Source organism: Epithele typhae (genome assembly GCF_022376455.1).
Source record: "Epithele typhae strain CBS 203.58 chromosome Unknown BXZ73scaffold_23, whole genome shotgun sequence".
In the NCBI taxonomy this organism is placed as follows: domain Eukaryota; kingdom Fungi; phylum Basidiomycota; class Agaricomycetes; order Polyporales; family Epitheliaceae; genus Epithele; species Epithele typhae.
In genome coordinates, this window is record NW_025954214.1 from 468,637 (window position 1) to 487,031 (window position 18,395).

General features: G+C 58.5%; 6 protein-coding genes across 6 annotated transcripts; 2 read left to right on the plus strand and 4 right to left on the minus strand.

The window, feature by feature from the left end:
- Positions 1-895: 895 nt before the first annotated feature.
- On the minus strand, positions 896-2,336 carry BXZ73DRAFT_46666 (Aldo/keto reductase; the record flags this gene model as incomplete). The annotated part of the gene is made up of 8 exons (XM_048019733.1): positions 896-1,054; positions 1,123-1,329; positions 1,389-1,602; positions 1,663-1,694; positions 1,760-1,784; positions 1,845-2,021; positions 2,077-2,162; positions 2,214-2,336. The coding sequence occupies 8 exons, from the start codon at positions 2,334-2,336 to the stop codon at positions 896-898; spliced, it is 1,023 nt and encodes a 340-aa protein (XP_047878107.1).
- A 2,525-nt stretch (positions 2,337-4,861) lies between these two features.
- On the minus strand, positions 4,862-7,053 carry BXZ73DRAFT_89951 (thiamine diphosphate-binding protein; the record flags this gene model as incomplete). The annotated part of the gene is made up of 8 exons (XM_048025445.1): positions 4,862-4,911; positions 4,963-5,150; positions 5,186-5,202; positions 5,282-6,183; positions 6,237-6,379; positions 6,442-6,544; positions 6,595-6,724; positions 6,796-7,053. The coding sequence occupies 8 exons, from the start codon at positions 7,051-7,053 to the stop codon at positions 4,862-4,864; spliced, it is 1,791 nt and encodes a 596-aa protein (XP_047878108.1).
- A 1,330-nt stretch (positions 7,054-8,383) lies between these two features.
- BXZ73DRAFT_101366 (uncharacterized protein) lies at positions 8,384-10,389 on the minus strand (the record flags this gene model as incomplete). Its single annotated transcript, XM_048014881.1, has 3 exons — positions 8,384-10,171; positions 10,226-10,235; positions 10,295-10,389. The coding sequence occupies 3 exons, from the start codon at positions 10,387-10,389 to the stop codon at positions 8,384-8,386; spliced, it is 1,893 nt and encodes a 630-aa protein (XP_047878109.1).
- Positions 10,390-10,833: 444 nt separating this feature from the next.
- Positions 10,834-12,402, plus strand: BXZ73DRAFT_77514 (uncharacterized protein; the record flags this gene model as incomplete). Its single annotated transcript, XM_048022687.1, has 4 exons — positions 10,834-11,048; positions 11,393-11,676; positions 11,947-12,071; positions 12,343-12,402. The coding sequence occupies 4 exons, from the start codon at positions 10,834-10,836 to the stop codon at positions 12,400-12,402; spliced, it is 684 nt and encodes a 227-aa protein (XP_047878110.1).
- Positions 12,403-13,301: 899 nt separating this feature from the next.
- On the minus strand, positions 13,302-14,494 carry BXZ73DRAFT_46850 (NAD-P-binding protein; the record flags this gene model as incomplete). Its single annotated transcript, XM_048019765.1, has 6 exons — positions 13,302-13,498; positions 13,609-13,774; positions 13,827-13,970; positions 14,033-14,248; positions 14,305-14,337; positions 14,402-14,494. The coding sequence occupies 6 exons, from the start codon at positions 14,492-14,494 to the stop codon at positions 13,302-13,304; spliced, it is 849 nt and encodes a 282-aa protein (XP_047878111.1).
- Positions 14,495-15,096: 602 nt separating this feature from the next.
- BXZ73DRAFT_101368 (uncharacterized protein) lies at positions 15,097-16,890 on the plus strand (the record flags this gene model as incomplete). The annotated part of the gene is made up of 1 exon (XM_048014882.1): positions 15,097-16,890. The coding sequence occupies one exon, from the start codon at positions 15,097-15,099 to the stop codon at positions 16,888-16,890; it is 1,794 nt and encodes a 597-aa protein (XP_047878112.1).
- Positions 16,891-18,395: the final 1,505 nt, after the last annotated feature.

Genomic DNA, 18,395 nt, shown 5'->3' on the forward strand with positions numbered 1-18,395 from the left:
GGCTGCGGTCGCTGCGCATCGAGCCGTTCGACTTCAAGCGCTGGTGCCAGGCGCGAGCGAAAGGGGGTCCGCGCGGGGACGTGGAGCGCGCGGTGGACGAGGGGCTGGATGTGTTGCGCGGGCTGGTGGACGAAGTTGTGTGGCTCGCTGACGTCGAGGATCACGAGGGCTTGGACTCGGAGTTTGGGGCGGCGACGAGGGGGTTCTATGAGGAGGAGTGTGAACGGGCGGAGCGGTACTGGGAGCTGCCACAGTACAGGAAGCCTTGGGAGTGCATCTGATATTTGTGGTTTTTTTCGGCATATTTTATATGTACAAAGTGGTGCGACTCTCGGTTCAAGGTAGGGCGAATGCAGGTAACATCTGCCTGCTAGCGCTTGAAGCAGTGAGTGTATCCGAGAGTTGTGGTTTTATGCATTTTGCCTTCAGCGCGTTAATGCTTCAGGTGGGTAGGCCTTCTTGGTGCATTGTTTCATGCACTCTTATCCCCGGGCTCAACTAGCACTTACTTAGTCGAAGATCGAGTCTCGGGAACTCGCCTGATTACAGCCAGCCAGGACTACCGACCTTCCGTGCTGTACCGACCAGGCCACGGCATATGCATGAAGGCGAGAAGAACACCCTCAAGTATAGGTTTGCCCCGCCTCTGAATGACGAAGTTCGTACTCTCGATCGCTGCAGATCAGGCTATCCTATTTAACACCAGGTATCAGTCTCTTCTTTAGATTTGTGGCTCACCCTGTCATCCGTCTGTCTTGCTGTGCCGATCGTAGGGTTTATTGGGACGAATGCATTCACTGTTTCCTCGTAACGTCTCTCTTTACGTCGTAACTCAATCAGGAACGCGCGTTCGACGCAAACACTTCGATAGTCCAACTACAAACACGCAACCATATTACTCCTCATCGAGCGCGGGGGTCTCCGCGTTGATCAGGTGCGCGTACGCGGCGGGGTAGCGCTCCCCGAGGTCCGCGCCCTCCGCGAGCGTGCGAATCGCGGTGACCTCCTCCCGCGAGAGCTGCAGCGCCGCGGTGGCCATGTTCTCGTGGATGTTCTGCCCCGTGGTGGACGACGCCCTGTGAGCCCTCGCACCTCACATTTGAGCCGAACGGAGCGACGTACCGTGGGCTTGGTAGAGCCGGGGATGGGCAGGAAGTCGTCGCCCTGGGCGAGGACCCAGGCGAGGGCGACCTGGCCGGGCGTCGCGCCGTGCGCGTCCGCGATCGCCTGGATGCCGTCGACGACGGCGAGGACCTTGGGGAAGTTGGCGGGCGCAAAGCGCGGGAGGAGCCGGCGCATGTCGGTCGGGTCGAGGTCGTCGGGCGACCGCTGCCACGGGTGGGCGGTCAGTGTGGTCCCCGGCGAAGAAAGGCGGGACCGGGACGCACGATCTTGCCCGTGAGCAGGCCGCGGCCGACGGGGGAGTACGCGACGATCTTGACGCCGAGCTCGCGCGCGGTCGCGAGCACACCGTTGTGCTCGATGTCGAGCGAGAAGGGCGAGTACTCGACCTGGACTGCGGTGATCGGGTGCACGGCGTGCGCGCGGCGCAGCGTCGTGGCCGAGACTTCGGACAAGCCGATGTGTTTGACCTTGCCAGCCCTGCGAGAATACGAGACGTATCAGTAGGAGGGTCGGTGGCAGAACTGTGCACAAGCGTACTTCACTTGCTCCGCCATCGTGCGGACGGTAATCTAAGACAGCGGTGTCATATCAGTCTTGAGTACCTTGGGAAGCTCCATTGAGTCAGAAACACTACCTCTATAGGAACTTTGGGATCAGCGCTGTATGAGTACGGGGTTTTAGCGGCGGAGAAAAGGTGGAGAGTTAGAAGCGTTTCACACCGGTGAAGATACCACAGATCGACGAAGTCGACACCAAGCCTCTTCAGAGACCTATCAATTGCTGCAGCGGCGTAGGACGGCTCTCCGTTCACAGCTCGACCGCCTGGCTCGCGGTTCATCGTCATGCCGAACTTGGTGACCAGGAAAATGTCGTTTCTTTTGCCGGTCTTCTTGAGCCTGTGGATCTTATAATTAACGACGCAGGATTACAACGTCGTGTGTGAGACTTTACCATTTGCCGATAAGCTCTTCGCTGTCTCCGTAGACATCCGCGGTGTCCCAGTGTGTGCACCCTGACTCGTAGACAGCATTGAGTGCCTGATAATAGTATCGCCACGGTCAGCGATGGGGATTATGGAATTAAGACACAAGCCGTGCCTTCATCCGTAGCTCATCCACCAGAACAGGTCCATAGAAGCTAGAGATGCCCATGGCGCCGTAGCCAATGGCGGAGACACGGGAGCCGCCGAGAGGACGAGTGATCACCGACATTGTTTCTTTGGCGGATGGGGATGAAGATGTCGGAAAGTCGAGCTGCCCCGCGAACTTTTATATCTCCTGTTATTCCGGTGTCTTTTTGGATGAGACAACGGGCGTCGAGTAGTGTGGGAGCTGAGGCGGCACCGAGGAGCAACAAGGAGTTCTCGTCGGTGCAAGAGGTGGGGCGCTTTTCTCACGCGACCACCAGCCGACATGCAGCGCTGAGAGCGATCTACTTCCCATGTCCTGTTCGTTTGTAGCTGCTATGACTGAGAAGGCATATGACCATCAGAAATAGACTCGGGTAGCGGTAGTTGCGTAGGATATTCCAAGTACCTCGGGCTCGATGTGGATGTAATTTGACATACTGAAGGTAGAACGCCTGAGTCATCCCCCGGTCGGGGTTCAGTACAGTGCTGAGTGGATGACCTGTCGTGAATGAATTGGTCGTTTCTGAACATGTCAAATTGAGATACAACTTATTTCCACTCGGCAACCGAACCGTCCACGTAAATACATGCCTTCTTCTTTCAGTACCTTGAAGGAGTTTGAGCGGCATAAAAGAGACCGCAGTTGATCGAATCCCTCTGTTTACATGAATCTGAAGCCGTCGTCGACTCGTCACTGTTGGGCGAGTATGAGGCGAGAGTATCTGTGATATCATCGGCGGTGGGTGCGTGGTCCGACTTACCTTGGTTGCTTTGTCTGCACCCGCTGCTTGCGACTCCAGAATAAGCTCCGGAATAAGAAAGCCAGCATGTACAGAGTTTGGTTCGGAGACCATGAATGCGTTGGTAGAGCGGTGCCAGAAGTCCCGGCTGGCCAGTTGAAGAGTCGTGGGAGACTGATCAACGACTTGGCAAGGACTTGGGCGATTAGATTAGATTGTGTGCGGGCTCGCTCCTATGATCGAAACAACCATCCTGGCATTCAGTGCGCATTCAAGCTTTCAAGTTTGCTCACATTCTCGTCGTCAAATAGAAGCTATACGAGGTGCACATTACAACCCGATTTCCCACAACAGGTATACAACAGGTACATGCCCAATAAACGATAAGCAGAGTCGCGCATTCGACAAACACTAACCAAACGGTCCACGCCAGATCACAGTCCGGATGGTTCAAGTTGTCGGTGATCATGCCTGCCTTCCTCTCCGAACGGTTCCTAAAGACGCCCGAACGCTTGAAGTCGGAGAGGTTTGTACTCCGTGGCCCACCACTGCCCTGTTGGCAGCTGGTGTCGGTTCATCGTCGGTAAAGGTGAGCCACTGTTATTTGTGCTCTGACGACCGTGAAACTCTTGCGATGAAGCCAGCTAGAACCTTAAAACCATCATAAAGTCCGTTAAAGAGCGCCACCAACGCACGAAGTATCTCCGACCGCGAGAACTTAGGAGCACCCCCAAGGCTGATCATCCGAGACCTTACTTCGTTGAATGCTTCTCCGCGTTCTACAACGTCCTCGTCTCGCCGATTCTTCCGAAAGCCCTTTTGGGCAGGTTCACGTGCTATCGCTGCATATTTCGGTTGTGCATATATAGCGACGGGCCCTCCCATTGGCAGCACTAGCAGACGATACAGCACCATGCGTCTCTCAACTGCCTTTGCTAGCTTTCTCGCCGCCGTGGCCTCCGCGTCGGCGCAGACCATCTCGGGCCAGTACGACTGCGAGCCTGCGGGCGAGTACACCCTCTGCCAGAACCTCTGGGGCAAAAGTCCGTACTTTCCTCCCGCCCCCCTCTCTCGTATGCGTACTCACTCGTTGTCGCAGACGCGGGCGTGGGCTCGCAGAACTCCACGTTGCTCAGCAAATCGGGCAACGCGGTCTCGTGGCGGACGCAGTGGACGTGGGCGAACGCGCCGAACAACGTCAAGAGCTACGCGAACCTGCTCAGCTCAACCGCGCGCGGCGTCCAGCTCCAGCACATCACGAGCGCGCCCACGGCCTGGTCGTGGGAGTACGAGACCAAGTCGAACCCCATCCGCGCGGACGTCTCGTGCGTCGCCGTTGCTTCCAGCTACGTGCTCGGAGGAACGCACTGATGAGTGGGGGCCAGGTACGACATCTGGTTCGGGGTGGCCCAGTCCGGCACCGCCGCGACGTCTGCGTCCTCGTACGAGATCATGATTTGGCTCTCTGGCCTCGGCGGGTGCGTTTGTCCTTCGCGTGACGTTAGACACCTTCAAGTTGATGGAGTTGCAGCATCCAACCCGTTGGCTCGCAGATTCTCTCGGGCATCGAGCTCGCTGGGCATACGTGGAACCTCTGGAAGGGCCCGAACGCGAACTGGGAGGTGCTCTCGTTCGTGAGCGCCGCCGGGGACCTCACGGACTTTAGCGCGGATCTGAAGGACTTCTTCGACTACCTCGTGGCGAACCAGAGCGTTGCTGCTACGCAGGCGAGCGTCTTCATTCCCGATGCGAGGCGCAGGCACTGAGGCTGTTGTTTGTGCACTGCAGTACGTCCAAGCCATCCAGACGGGCACGGAGCCGTTCACGGGAAGCGCGAGCCTCTTCACCAAGAGCTTCAGCGTCGCGATCAACCCTTGAAGCCGAAGTCGAGAGAGTTCATGCATGCAGCGTAGTTGACTTGAACGTTCCGTGTAGTATTATAGTGAGATTCATCAGAATAGCTATGACGAAGGACCAAGCACTCCACGACCGCGCACCGCTTCTCTTCCAAGACGACTTTGACTGCCTGCTCGAACGTCGCCTGAAGCGCGTCGGCGCGAGACACACGCGCGGACCACGCGCCTCCCGCAGCAGCCGCGACCCCGCCGTAATCCGCGCTGTCGTCCCCGAAGCCGACTGTAAGCCTGTCCTTCGAGCTGAGACGCCGAGACCCTCAGGGTGAACGAGGGACATCGAAAACTGCGGACTCTGAGGCGAAATCTGTCAGAACTCGACTCAGCCTGAAGAGCGCGCACGACTCACCGCCCATCCCCATTGTTCAGCACACCGTCAAGAACGGCGCGCGGTACCGCCGCGCCGCCCAGAACGCCGCCGTCGGCACGCCAAACAGGAAGTTCCCGTCCCCCGAGACCGCGACGACGAGTTCGAAGCCGCCCGCTCCCTCGCCCGCACGGGCGCGCACCTGCGATCCGAGGCACGCGCCGATCGCGCCGCCGAGCACCCACCCGATGCTCGTGCCCCCGGACATGAACATGCTCCCCGCGGCATCGGGCGCGAGGTGGTTCCACACGAGCCCCGAGGCGGAGACGGCCTCGTTGAGGAAGAGCACCGTCCTCCTCTGCCCGTCCGCGGCCGCGCGCAGCGCACCGAGGACCGCGGGGACGCTCGGACGGTCCGCAAGCGCGGCCGCGGGGACGCGCTCCGCCTCCGCCAGCCCGTCGACGTGCGCGGTGCGCAGGCGCGCGATGTGAGCGCGGCGCGCGGCGAGGCGCTCTGCGGTCAGCCGCGGGTTGGGGGAGGTGAGGTCCGCGCGCGCAGCGGCGAGGAGCTGGGCGAGCGCGGTTGCGGCGTCGGCGACGCAGACGAGGTCGGCATCGACGTGGTGCCAGCCGTGGGTGCGTTTGAGCGGGTCGTTGTTGACGACAAACACCTTGGCACCGGGTTTTGGCCCGGCGTTCGCGACGTCGATCCAGGGCACCTCAGTGTCGAGCAGGAGGATCGCATCTGCATCTGCGATATGGGGCAGTGTGCCGTGGAAAGCATAGCCGAGAGAGTGGGGATCGCTGTATGGGATGTTGACGACGGCACCGAACGCGGTCAGCACGCCGACTTCAAGCGCGGCTGCGAGGGAGGTGAGAAGCGGGACGGCAGCTGGGTTGCGGCCGGCGCACGCGGTGATGATGAGGGGGAAGGAGGCCGTGCAGAGGGCGGATGTGATTGTGTCGACAACTGCGCAGGGAACCGTTGAGGATGGGGAATCAGACACCAATGAAGATGCGCACCTTCAGAAGTGAGAGCGGGAAGTGTTACTGAAGGCCACTTGTGGAATGGAACCTTGGCATTCAGCACCTCTTCGTCAATCTCTTCGTCTGTGACCTCCCTTCGTGCCCAGAGATATACCGGGCCTTTCGGTTGGCTTGTGCAGCTGAGGGTACGACCGCGGCTCGTCGTTTGTCGGAGGATTCGTGTTTCAAATGGCCTACTCACATCTGCAATGCACGAGCAATGACCTTGGCCGCGTTCTTGGGGCTGTGTATCTGCCCTGTGTAGCGCATATATTGACGCACAATCGCGGGCTGGTCCGGTACATCTAGAGGAAGATGTTCGCGGCGAAGCATGCACGGTAAAACACCAACTCACCTTGTAGCCACATAATGTACTCGTTTTTCGACCCGCGCAGCTCTCCGTTTGCGCTGAAGGGTGCTCCTCCGGAGAAGATGAATATAGGGACTTGGCCACGGTCTGCGTTGTGCACGGCGCCCGCCATGCTCTGTCCATCGAATGATCCGTTAGGTCCATTCTCCTTCGCATCCTGGATGTATCCCGGCTGAATCAACTCACCTGTGTTCCGACGTCCACGTGCACGATGACTGCTGCTGGCCGACCGGTAACGAGTGCGTACCCATGCGCGGCGCTGAGCGCAATATACTCGCTGGGACAAGTGACGATCTCGATCAACGTCGTGCCGTCTCCAGACTCGAGACGCTGGCGCTGGAGATCTTCAAGGAAGGCGGAATGATCGGAGCCCCAGTTGACGAATGCATGTGTGATGCCGTAGGAGGAGAGCGTCCGGAAGAACAGGGAGGCGGTCGTGTACATGGAGGCCGGGTACAAGGGGTAATCTGCGTGGGTTCATCGAGCTCGCCGGAGCGTGGGATGCCCCGTCAAATGCAGGCGAGAGCGATGGTGTGCTGAACCGTTCTCTGCCCGAAGTGCCATCTCGTGACTCGGATATATGTACAAGAATCCGCGTCTATCCGAGAGATTTGGGTACTACTCACGCGCCCGCATCGTATCACAGACACCAGCAACGCTCCGGTATGAATACCTCGCCCTACCATGCGGCACCGTCATCTTCGACATGTGCTATGATACGCTCCTTTCCCGCCCACAAACTCTGACGAGCGCAGTAGAAAAGCAAGGCTCACCGAAACTCCGTCGCAAGAAACTCTCAATATCGTGCTCACAGTGTCAGCGAGAGCATATAGCAGCTTCCGCCAGGCAACCAGCTCATCCAACGGACGAATGTTGCTTGTTCACCGAGAGCGCGACGTCGACGTGTTCGAAGACGTTGAGGTTCTGCGAAGATGATGCTCTTTTAAGCCGGCGCATAAGTACGTAAGCCCGAGAGCGACTCCGGAGTCAACACCTGCATTCCCGTCAGCAATGCGCTCTAACGGGCGCGCCAGAAGATGGAAAGTGAAGGAAAGTTAACTCACCATTTTTGCCCATCCCGTTACTGGGCCGCACCACCCTTAGTTCTCTGAAGAGTACATATAGAGAGATAGTTGTGGATGCAAGTGGAGAGGCTATGAAGAGAGGTGGTGGTGGTGGTGAAGAAAAATTGGAGCTAGTGAGTTCTTTTTGCGCGGCACCGCGGCACCGCGCGAGTCCGAGCGGGCGTCTGCTCTTGTTTCCCTCCTTCGTGGTCATCGAAGATTCCAAGCTTGCGGAGGGCGATCAAGCAAAGGAAAAACTCTGAAGAATTGATGTTCTCCGACGACATCTTGACGAAGAGGTCAAAACAGATCAGTACCTCCAGCCTGTTCCACGCCTCTCCGCGCTCGCTCAATGTGGGCCTGCGCGAACCTCACATCGCGTGCGTGGATCGTGTCAAGTGATCTACTCCACTTGTTCCTTCAGCGTGCCAGGCCGCAGATCCTACGCGGGCTGGATGTGATTGAGGAAGTGGCTTGGGTCCTCGACGAGAAGGGCCGTGGTTTGTGGAGGAGGCGGTGGTGGCTCACGACGTCGTTGCGGCGAAAGAACAGCGGTACTGGGACTATTCGATGTCATATGTGATTCAGCGGAAGATGTGAGTGTCCTGTACTAATACTGTACTACGAGCTGAGAACCGATGAAGAGCGCTCGTCGACAACGACAGTCCTCCAGAAAATGTCTGCCAAGACAGTACGTTACGCAAGGGGCACTAGTAGGTGCACAACAAAGTCTCCTGCACATCGTCATCAAGATCCCAGAACTCGTTGATCCTCTTCAACTCCTCGGACATGAACTGCTCCTCGTTCGCATACCGGTCCTGGTTCCACGGCCCCTCGACCACTATCCACTGTGGCTCGTCGGCGTGTCCCGGGTCCTCCGTCTGCACGAGCCGGTGCCCCTCCCCATACATGAACTCCGCCAAAACCTCTATCGGACGCGCGGTGTCCCCACGGAGCGGCACCGTGCGGTCGGCCATCAGCGTCTTCCAGTCCTGGAGGACGGTGCGATCGCTGTCGGGGTGGATCCGCGACTCGAGGGAGACCGTGATCGCTCGCAGCAACGGGCACAGGCGCGCCGCCGGGCCGTCCGCGGTGAGCGCGTCGAAGAGGGGGACGAGGACGGGCAAGCAGGGCGCGCCGGGGCGGCCGTGCGTCGCGTCGAAGTCGACGACGAGCGTCTCGAGGAGGGGCGTGCGCTCGAGCAGGCGGAGGAAGGCGGCGACTTTGCGGTCCTTCGGCGGCTCATCGCCGCCGAAGCGGACGTGGAGCTCGGTGATCCACGGGAACGGGGAGCCGCTGGAATCCCAGTCCAGCAGTGAGTCGATGTCCAGTTCGTCGTCATTGTCGTCGTTGTCGCTGTCTTCGTCTTCGCTTCCAGCGTCGTCGGTGGTCTGGTGGACATGAAGTCTGCCTTCCGGGCGCATGCAGTCCAACGAGTCCGGGGGTCCGTCGAACTGGAAGGTGGTAGTGGTGGAGTGGAAGCTGATCCGCATGCGCGTTGCGACCGTGAAAATTGAGAGTCGCGTGGAGATGTTGAAAGTCAAGTGCAGAGAGGGACATTCGATGAGGTGAATGTGCGCGCGAGCGGGGAGTGAGATGCGGTCCAAAAGGTAGGAACAGAAGTCCCAATCGCAGTAGAGAAAATGGAGTGTGCGCAGATTCTCCAGGGTTGCACGGACGGGCATGCCTTCTGCTGCCTCTTCGGAAGCGTGGCACATATCTTGCGCTTGGACGAAGAAGAGGAAAATGATGTTTGGGGAGGATGCGATGAATGTGAAGACGTCTTCAAATGATGGGGGATTCGACTTGAAGGCGATATAAACGTGGGTGAGGCATGGGAGGGGCCGTGCGAACGAGATGTAGATCCAAGAGAGAGAAAGAGCCTGCAGTTGTGATGCAGTGGGTGGGCTAAAGTGAGCGTCGGTGATGATGTATGGTTCGTGTTTGTCGTCCGGCCAGTCGAGGGTGAGGCTCTTCAAGAAAGGTGCATGGAGAGGGAAGATGACGTCGAGACAATCGAGAATGGTCTGTCGTGGTGTCTCCCTGTAATCCGCGTCCAACCGGAGATTGACGACGCGGGCTTTCATACGCGCATTGATCATATCCTTGTCGCAGAGATCCGGGATAACTGATAAGGAAAGTGGCGCAAGACCCGAGTTCTCGAGAGAGTAGTGCCGAATCCAGTCCTCGGAAGAATCGAATTGGAGGAACGACCACAGAGGGGACGCTGTCTTGATAGCCTGACGCCACGACCGGCAGACGTGTGAAAGCTCGAGCAGGGTCTTCAAACGGGCTCGCATTTGGGATCTGATCGTGTCGTTGTCAACGCCAATGGTACCGTAGAGCCTGCAAAGGGATGTGTCCGAAGGCCAGAGAGATGATTTGCAGATGGTAAGGAACGATTCCTCGGGGAGTTGGTTGATCTTCACTCGAGAGTTCGCTTCAGTAAGAACACACCCGGCGGCGTAGCTCAGGAGTCTTTCGTGAAGGGCAAGAAGCTGATATTGGGTTGTGAGCTTTGTTTCAATACGGGAATGAGATCTTACGCTCACGTTCTCGACGCTGAGGATGATTGTGTTGGTGAATTTCTGCTGAAATTGAACACATGTTCGGAGCCTCACCTCAGTTTCGATAATTCGAGCGAGTCCTGAAAGACCTGTACGCGATTGAGAATGCTTTCAAACGAGCCATCTTGATTGCTGGAGAGGGGTCGCATAAGACGGTGAGCAGTAATGGTGGTCAAAGTCAAAGATCCAACCAAATATGTAGCTATTGCCGGAGCGGTTGCGACGTGTCTCCAGTCTCTGCGTGTCACCCCTCTACCGTCTGAAGGATGACTTTGACACACTCCTCCCCGTCCATTCCCCGCGCTCGACACCTGAAGGAGCTCGGCTCCTTCCTCTGACGCGACTGCCTCGCGCCGCACCGTGATCCCAATGAGATGAGGGGAGCCACACGCTCGCTTATCCCCACGAGCGAGGGCCCACAACTGGCGCCGTAGGGCGACCTCGCGCTCGAAAGTTGCGGCCGAATTTTAGATTGAATGCATCTCCCACGTGCAAGGACATCCGGGTTTATACAGCCTGGAGTGTGAAAAGGGGTACTAGATGGCGTCATAACACCCGACGCCAGGGTGGGTACGTGCTTTGTGTGCGACACCATGGACCTAACTGAGCGCACCAAGCACCAAGCAAGTCACCAAAGCCCGCATCCAGTCGGCAGAAAAGCAAGCGCAACACCTGCTCGCCGTGGCGAAACAGCGACGAGGGGGGATCCCCGCGGCTCTGATTCGCTGCGGAGCAAGAGCAGCTCGCCGATGGACGGCAAAAAGAAAGACTCTGATGAGGAAGGCAAGAACACAAAACGACGGCATAGGTGCGAAGAGCTTCATGTACAAACTGGGGAGATATCGTGAGGGTAGGGATGGAGTACTGGGTCCCCGACGTCGCTCTGCATCGTCGTGACTCTGACAACGATCCGGCTCGACATCGGTTGTTCCCTCTCGAGCCACCGAGGCAGTGGATACGGACACAAGAGCGCAGAGAGTCCAAGGAGGGAAAACATACCGAGGTGAAGAACGAGACAGTGTCCAGCAGAATCCGATTGATATGCTATGCACTGTCTAATCATTCAAACAGCTGTTCTACCATCCGAACATCATTGATTTCCGTAACGTTCACCCCGGGATAATTCATCCACTGGAGCACGTCGTTCTGCAGCGCGCGGCGGGCAGAAAACGTCAACACAACGCGCGAGAGTGAACAGCAAGAACGCGAGACGCACGATTTTCGCCCGCGCTTCGGATGCAAGGAGAGCTTGCCTCGACATACCGCCCGCGCCGCAACAACTGCCACCGCCACGCCTCCTCTCTGGCTCGTCATCCGAACCTCCACTCAAGCACAGGCAGATGAGCGGACGTCCGCCGCGTCCACCTCGGACAGGCACGAAGGCGTACGGTCCGTCCCACCCCACGAACCACCACGCGACGTGCTTCGCGCGCGCCGTCAGTCGGTCGGCGGCGGCAGGGTGATCTAGAAGTAGTGCCAGTTCGCGTGTGCGGTCGGAGGGTGCAGGTTGAGGGGTGGATGACGAGGGAGACTTGGCGACGGGGAAGGGGGATCGTGCCATGGATCAAGACGGGGAGGTGGGGGTCGACTCCTTCTCGACGGAGGTGACGACAGTGTCCTGGACCTCGAAGACGCACTCCTCGGCTCGTTCAGAAGTAGGCGGGGTCGAAATGGCCACTGTTGTGGATGGGAGAATTGAGTTGCAGGTGTGCGCGATCTGGACATCGTACCTCGACCAGCGTGCGGTCGTTTTGAACGGCAAGGCGAGATTTTGGGCATGAATCAGCTCACTATCACCACTATCACCACTTTCATGAGTGCAAGAGGATGTGTGAGTCGCGGGATGTGCATGTCGTTCCGGGGGATGGTGGGAGTGGGAGGAAAGGACTGTTCAAACGTTCACGGCTGCGCAATGTTCGTGACGTCCCTCCGGCTTCCTTCGGGCCGCCGAGTAGTCCGCAAATACTATGCCCACCCCGCGGAAGCGGTGCGGGTACCGCCGTTCTGCGAATATCTCTTCCCCCTCTCTCCTGTTTGCCTTCATACTTCGCACATGGGTGCCTAATCAATACTCCCTCCTGTGTATCAAATATCATGAATAGGTGGCCAATAGGGCAAGATTGCGCAAGGAAATGCTACTGCATAAAGACCCTCTGGCCTGACTCCTACGAGAGAAGCGCCAACAATTCCACGTCAAGCGAAGCTATCAATGTTAGATGTAACAAAGTCACCATTTTGTTACTCAAATTGCAAGAGCTCTACTATCCAGAATCTAGCCATTTTTTCGCCAATGGGCTCGCAGGAACCCCTAAATACATGTCTTATACAGTTTGTGGCACAGAGAGAGAGAGAGAGAGAGAGAGCGGTTCAGCGTCTCCCCTAGAGGGAGATACCCGGAACCCCACTTAGACAAGCCCAGTCGCGCGCCGGCGCCCGAACTCATGCTGTGGGTGTCCCGCCGTCCGACGGGTGGCCGCACGAGCACATGTAAAGAGAGAAAAGCGTGATGTCTTACTATACTACTAGGATACTGATGGGTCATCACAGAGCAGAAAAGTGTGCCTAGTCAACAGAGGTGCGAGGGGAAGGCAGGGGAAGGCCGAGAATCGCTTCTGGGTCAATTCTTTCAAAAACCGCGTCTTGGGTGGGCATAGTACGTGAATCGACTTGGCGGTCCAGTTCAACTGTCCTTCTCTTTACTGCCAGAACGTGTGAAGAATCGAGCAGTGGACGAAGAGAGCCGTAGAGGCGAAAGGACGCCGGATGACGGACAGGGTGTCGGATAGGACGACGATGGTGGATAGGATGATAGATTGGATATCGATCTAGGACGATACGGCGGCATAGTACTGTACAATGCGTGGGAACGTAGTATACATGACTAAGCATACTGGTAGTGCCTCGGATGAGGGCGTACACCGGAACACTAGGAACCAACAGAACGTACTAGTGGGCATTAATGAAGAGCTGCGAAGACAACTTGAACCCCGCGGAATATACACCTATCAACCACAGAGCGTTCCACACGAGCGAAGCCGGCATCGACACGCAAAGAACGGGTCTACAGCTTCGGAACAAACGTCGGTTTCGCCACAACGCTCCCTCCGTCAACGTGAATGGTCGCACCATTGACGTACGCCCCGGCGCGACTCGCCAAATATATGCATGTACCGGCGACGTCCTCCGGCGAGCCCACCCGCCGTAAAGGCACGGCAGCCGTGATCACGTCTCCGGTCGTTTCGAGCGTGTGCGCCATCACTATGGAGGACCCGTTAGATTCCCCGCATAACCGCGTGTGGGAAACTTAAACTCACTTTTACTCGGGAAGGGGCCTGCAGAAGGGTGTCACACCTCTTGAGCGACCATACGCGCATAATTTAGGGGAGACGTACCGCACGCGAGCGTGTTGCTCGTGATGCCCTCGTACCCAAGTCGGCCGGCGAAGTCTCTGCTGAGGTGGTGCAGACCAGCTTTGGAGGCCGCGTACGCGTAGGTCTCGTGTCCGGGGACATGGGTGCCTTCAACAGACCCAATCTACACGGGGATTGAGCATATGCAGCGCGATCGAGGGTAGGAGACGACTCACGTTGATGATTCGGGCGGGGTCACGGTAGCTCTCGCCGACCTTCCCGCCTTGCTCCGCCGCGGCACGCAAGAGCGGGAGGCACTTCTGCGTCAAGTTGAAGACGCGTTGGAGGTTGAGCGTGAGGAGCTTCGACCACGCCGCATCCTGGGTCCCCGGATTCCCTCAGCCCACGGCTGCATGCGAGGAGATGCCGGAAGGGAACGCACCGGATAGTCGTCGACGGAGTCCCCCCACGCGGCGCCTGCGTTGTTCACGAGGACGTGGAGCACCTTCTCCCGCGCGCCGAGCTCCTTCGCCAGCCGCTCGACCTCGGACAGCTGCTGCATGTCCGCAGGGAGCGCGATGCACGTCCCGGCTCCCAGCGCGTTCAGCTCCTTCTCCGTGTCCGCGCACGCCTTGGCCGAGCGCGACGAAATGTACACCTGCCCCGCCGGCGTCAGCGACGTGCGCGGATCCGGAGAACGCGTGGCTGCCTCACCGTTGCGCCGTTTCGGACGAAGCCCGTCGCAATCTGCCACATTTTTTCAGCACATGCGCGGAAGAGGAGGAAGGGAGAGTCGGCTCTAGTAGCTCACCATTTTGCCAATCCCGCGGCTTCCGCCAGTGACAAGCACTACTTTGTCTTTGACGTCGAACAGCGAGCCTATCTCCATAGAAGAAAACGACATGACGGCGAGAGGCAAAGCGAGGCACAAAGGAGGGTAGAGGCCATCACGAGACGTTGCGTTTGGGAGGAGGACGGAGACGTGCCGGTGGGTACGGGTGACTTTCGTCTCCGGTCGGCCCGGCGCATTGCCGGGCCCGGCCTCGACCATGGGCCACCAAGCAGGAGTCGTCGCATGTAGGTACTTCCTCTAGTAAGAAGCGGCTTCCGCCCAGCAATGAACGGTTTCACGACAGTGTTGAGAGACACATCCATGTCAAGGGTGCCAGGAAGTGAATTGTATGGGCCGCAGGCACACCCGCATGTCTTTTTCAAAAGCACAGGTCTGGATCGCGCCCTGAGGCCTCCTGAGTTTCTGCGCCAAAGATACACATGCCCAGGGACCAGGGTTTAGAACACATGATAACCAGGCACGCCACATAGCCCGGAAGGCAGCCTAAGGTATTCGACGCCTCTCCTCTTGTTCTCACCCGTCTTGCTGTTTCGTGAATCACCTTGCAGAAGTTTACGATTGCCATCAGGCCAAGTGAGATTACTGCACCATTCTCCTCTGGCCGATGTTGACCGTGACACCCAGCCCGCAGACGACAGCTGGATCAATCGATCATGGATACCCTTCCCGAGGAGATCTTCCTCTTCGTCTGCCGCATGCTGGCCCCCATCCCGCTGCTGAGTATAGACCCAGACGAAAATGGCGAAGAAGATGAGTATCTGCGACCCCTTCTGCACCTCACTCATGTCTGTCGGTCGTGGCGACGGACCCTCATCGATGCTCAATCAATGTGGTCCTACTTGATTCTCAAACCAAGTGACAATGTCTGCAAGAACATCTCCTCCGTGTTTATGGAACGCTCGGGCGAATCTCCTCTCACCATCATCATCGTCACCAACGACATCGACGATGTTCACAGGACGATATCTGCACAGGGAAGGCGACTGTTTCACTTTCAAATCCGCATGCTTGCTCCATCCCCAGCTCACTACTCGTTGCTCTTTCCTTCTGCTACACCTCTACTCGAGACACTCTCCATCAAATACGAGACAGACGCTCCGAACGAGACAGAATACCGCAAGCTCAACCCATGGTCGACCCGGATGTTCCACGACGGCCCCTCGTCTCTCCGTGCCCTTCAACTTTGGCCCGTGCAGTACGATCTGCCGCTCGACTCCTTCCCCATCCTAACACACCTTTTCCTTTCCCTCGACTCCGTCAACGTCGAGTGTGGCACCCTCTTCGAAGATGTCCTTAGTCTGCTGGCGCGCACACCCTTGCTGCAATTCTTCAATCTGCACTACATCCAAACTAACGGCAACTCCCTACCCGCATCAGAACGCAATCTGCCAGCTATGGTCAAACTTTCGCGCTTGAATAGGATGTCAGTATCGCACACCAACTGGGAATTCATCGGGAATCTCCTCCGTCGCCTCATTCTCCCCCTCGAGTTCAACATATGTTTCACCGACCCGCCGTCGGAAGGCGCATTCAATGATTGGAAAAGCTGCGCGTCGAGAATCGTGAACCTTTTGTGCCGGACAGCAATCCCATCCCTCGAGCGTCTCAAGATCTGCCAGTCGCGCCGTCAGGTCACCATCACAGCCGAGGGCCCCCTCTCGCAGGCCCCGCCCCCTCGTGCGCACGGCCGTCTCGCGCTCTCCACAGGACTCCCCGGGCCCGGAGATGCGCCTCGCCGTCGCCGCGCCCACGCCGTCTCATGGCTCGCCTCGCTCCCCACGCACATCCCGTTCTCGTCGATCCGGGTCCTGCATCTCGACGTCGAACACAACCCCGTCCCCCTCCTGTCCTCCCTCCTCGCGCACGCCCCCGCGCTGGCCACCCTCGTCTTCCTCTTCCGCGCGCACCACGGCACGACCAAGACGGACGAGCTCGCCGCGCTCGACGCGCTCACCGCCGCCCTCCTCGTCCCCGCCGCCGACGGCGCCCTCCCGTGCCCGCAGCTCGCCACGCTCGGCTCCTGGATCTGGTTCCCGGGCCTCGTCGCGAACCGGGGCTCCACGGGGGACGCGCGGCGCGCCCTCGTCGCCGCCACGTTCGCGAAGTTCGCCGCGCTCGCGACGGCGCGCGCGCGCCTCGGCCGGCCGCTGCGCACGCTGCTACTCGCGCCCATCACCCTCCCCGAGCGGCTGCGGCCGGAGGAGCTGCAGGAGGCCGCGCGTGAGGACGGCGAGGACGGGCGGTTCGGGGAGGTGCTCGTTGCCGCCATGGTCGAGGCGGGGATCGAGACGCTCCGGGGCGTCGTGGACGAGGTCGTGTGGGCGCCGGACGGGGAGGGGCGGGTGGAGCTGGACCGGCTGTTCGCGACGGACACGGCGGCGGCGGATGAGGAGGACTTGGGGCGTGCGGGGCGGTATTGGAGGATCCCGCGCGGTCCAGGCGCGTAACGCGGTGGCGAACCGCGACGACCGAGGCGTGGGATGCTGCTAGGCGGACGGGGCGTGAGGGTGAGGGTGAGCCGGGAATTCGCTGACGTTGCCTCCGGGACGAACTCGCGCGGAACGCGGGACTGTGCGCGCGCGAGGCTCGATAACATGGGTTGAACTTGTGGCATCTCTGGGATGGAGGCGGGTCACATTAAACATGGTTTAGTACATCATAAATTTTCTGCATGGCGAATTAGAGTGGCATAACGTCAAAGAGAGTAGAAGCTCGTTTATGCTGACCCATTCACGGGTCGGACTAGGTTACAGCCGTTTGCATACGAACGCGGAATCATGATTTCGCAATTTCTGGCAGACGCCCAGGCACCATGCGCAGATGTGACTCGCCCGTCACGTCCGGCGCGTGGGCGCGCGGGGAAAGGCCTGGGGGCAACAAGAGCGAATTCCGGCCGAGACTCGGGCAACGAGCTGGAAAGCCACGGCGGCTTGTGCTGAAGTCGCTAACTCGCCCACGATGCAACTCGCCCGTGTGCGCGACACATTTTGGACGTGTCCGCTCTGTTCGTCTAAGTCCTGCCTTCACTCAGAGGAAACCGCCTATTTGCTGGCGATGCTGAGCATTAGGTTTCGCAAGGAGTCAGAAGCAGATGGAGGCTTGTATTGACCGCCCGGTACTGCTTCGTCGCCATCCCAACAGCACGCAGACTACCTGCGGGAGACGATTCCTCGAACAGTACTTCTGGAATGACGTAGGAAATAACTGTAAAGTTCACGCGCACTCCTGTCTTTCTCGTAACGTTTTCTGTGAATTGATGACCACACGCAGCGACATTCAAACCCTTATCAACACTTTTGAACAATGAGGACTTGGTACATCTTCGCGGACGAGCTGGTATCAGGAAGCATACATAGAGAAAGACGTACTTTGGGACAAGGAGACAGACTCTCCCATTTGTGCCACAGACGCGAACGGTAGTATGACTGTCCCGTGTCATGAACGACAGAAACAATGGAATGATGCTACGATGATGGGGGGCGCATATGTAAGAGATAACTCACTGAGCACAACTCGCTTTTCTCATCACGCGTACTCCTTCGTTGCTCCACCCCTCCAGCGCCGTGCGCCCCCTCATCTTCAACTCTGATAGACACAGAGACTGCATTGTGTCGCATGGGTAGGCTTCATGGCTAGAGGTGGTCCGGCCTCTGAGATGTTCCATGACGACGTTATCCAACGGGGGAAAGCGCCAAGTTATACATGAGCCCGGGCTCGTCGCGATTTTCAACTGTCCCTTGTGGTCGTTGAGGGATTCAGTCACTTCGAGTGAGGGAGAGGGGGAGAGCAAACACTCTCGTCAGGACTCAGCGAAAGCGCAGATGAGTTCACGACACGTCGGTCGGCCGCGTCGGGTCGGTGTTGCGGCTTGCCAGTGCTCTCGGACGCGGGCGGGACGTGAACGCGTGACGGGCGAGTCACATCTGCGCATGGTGCCTGGGCGTCTGCCAGA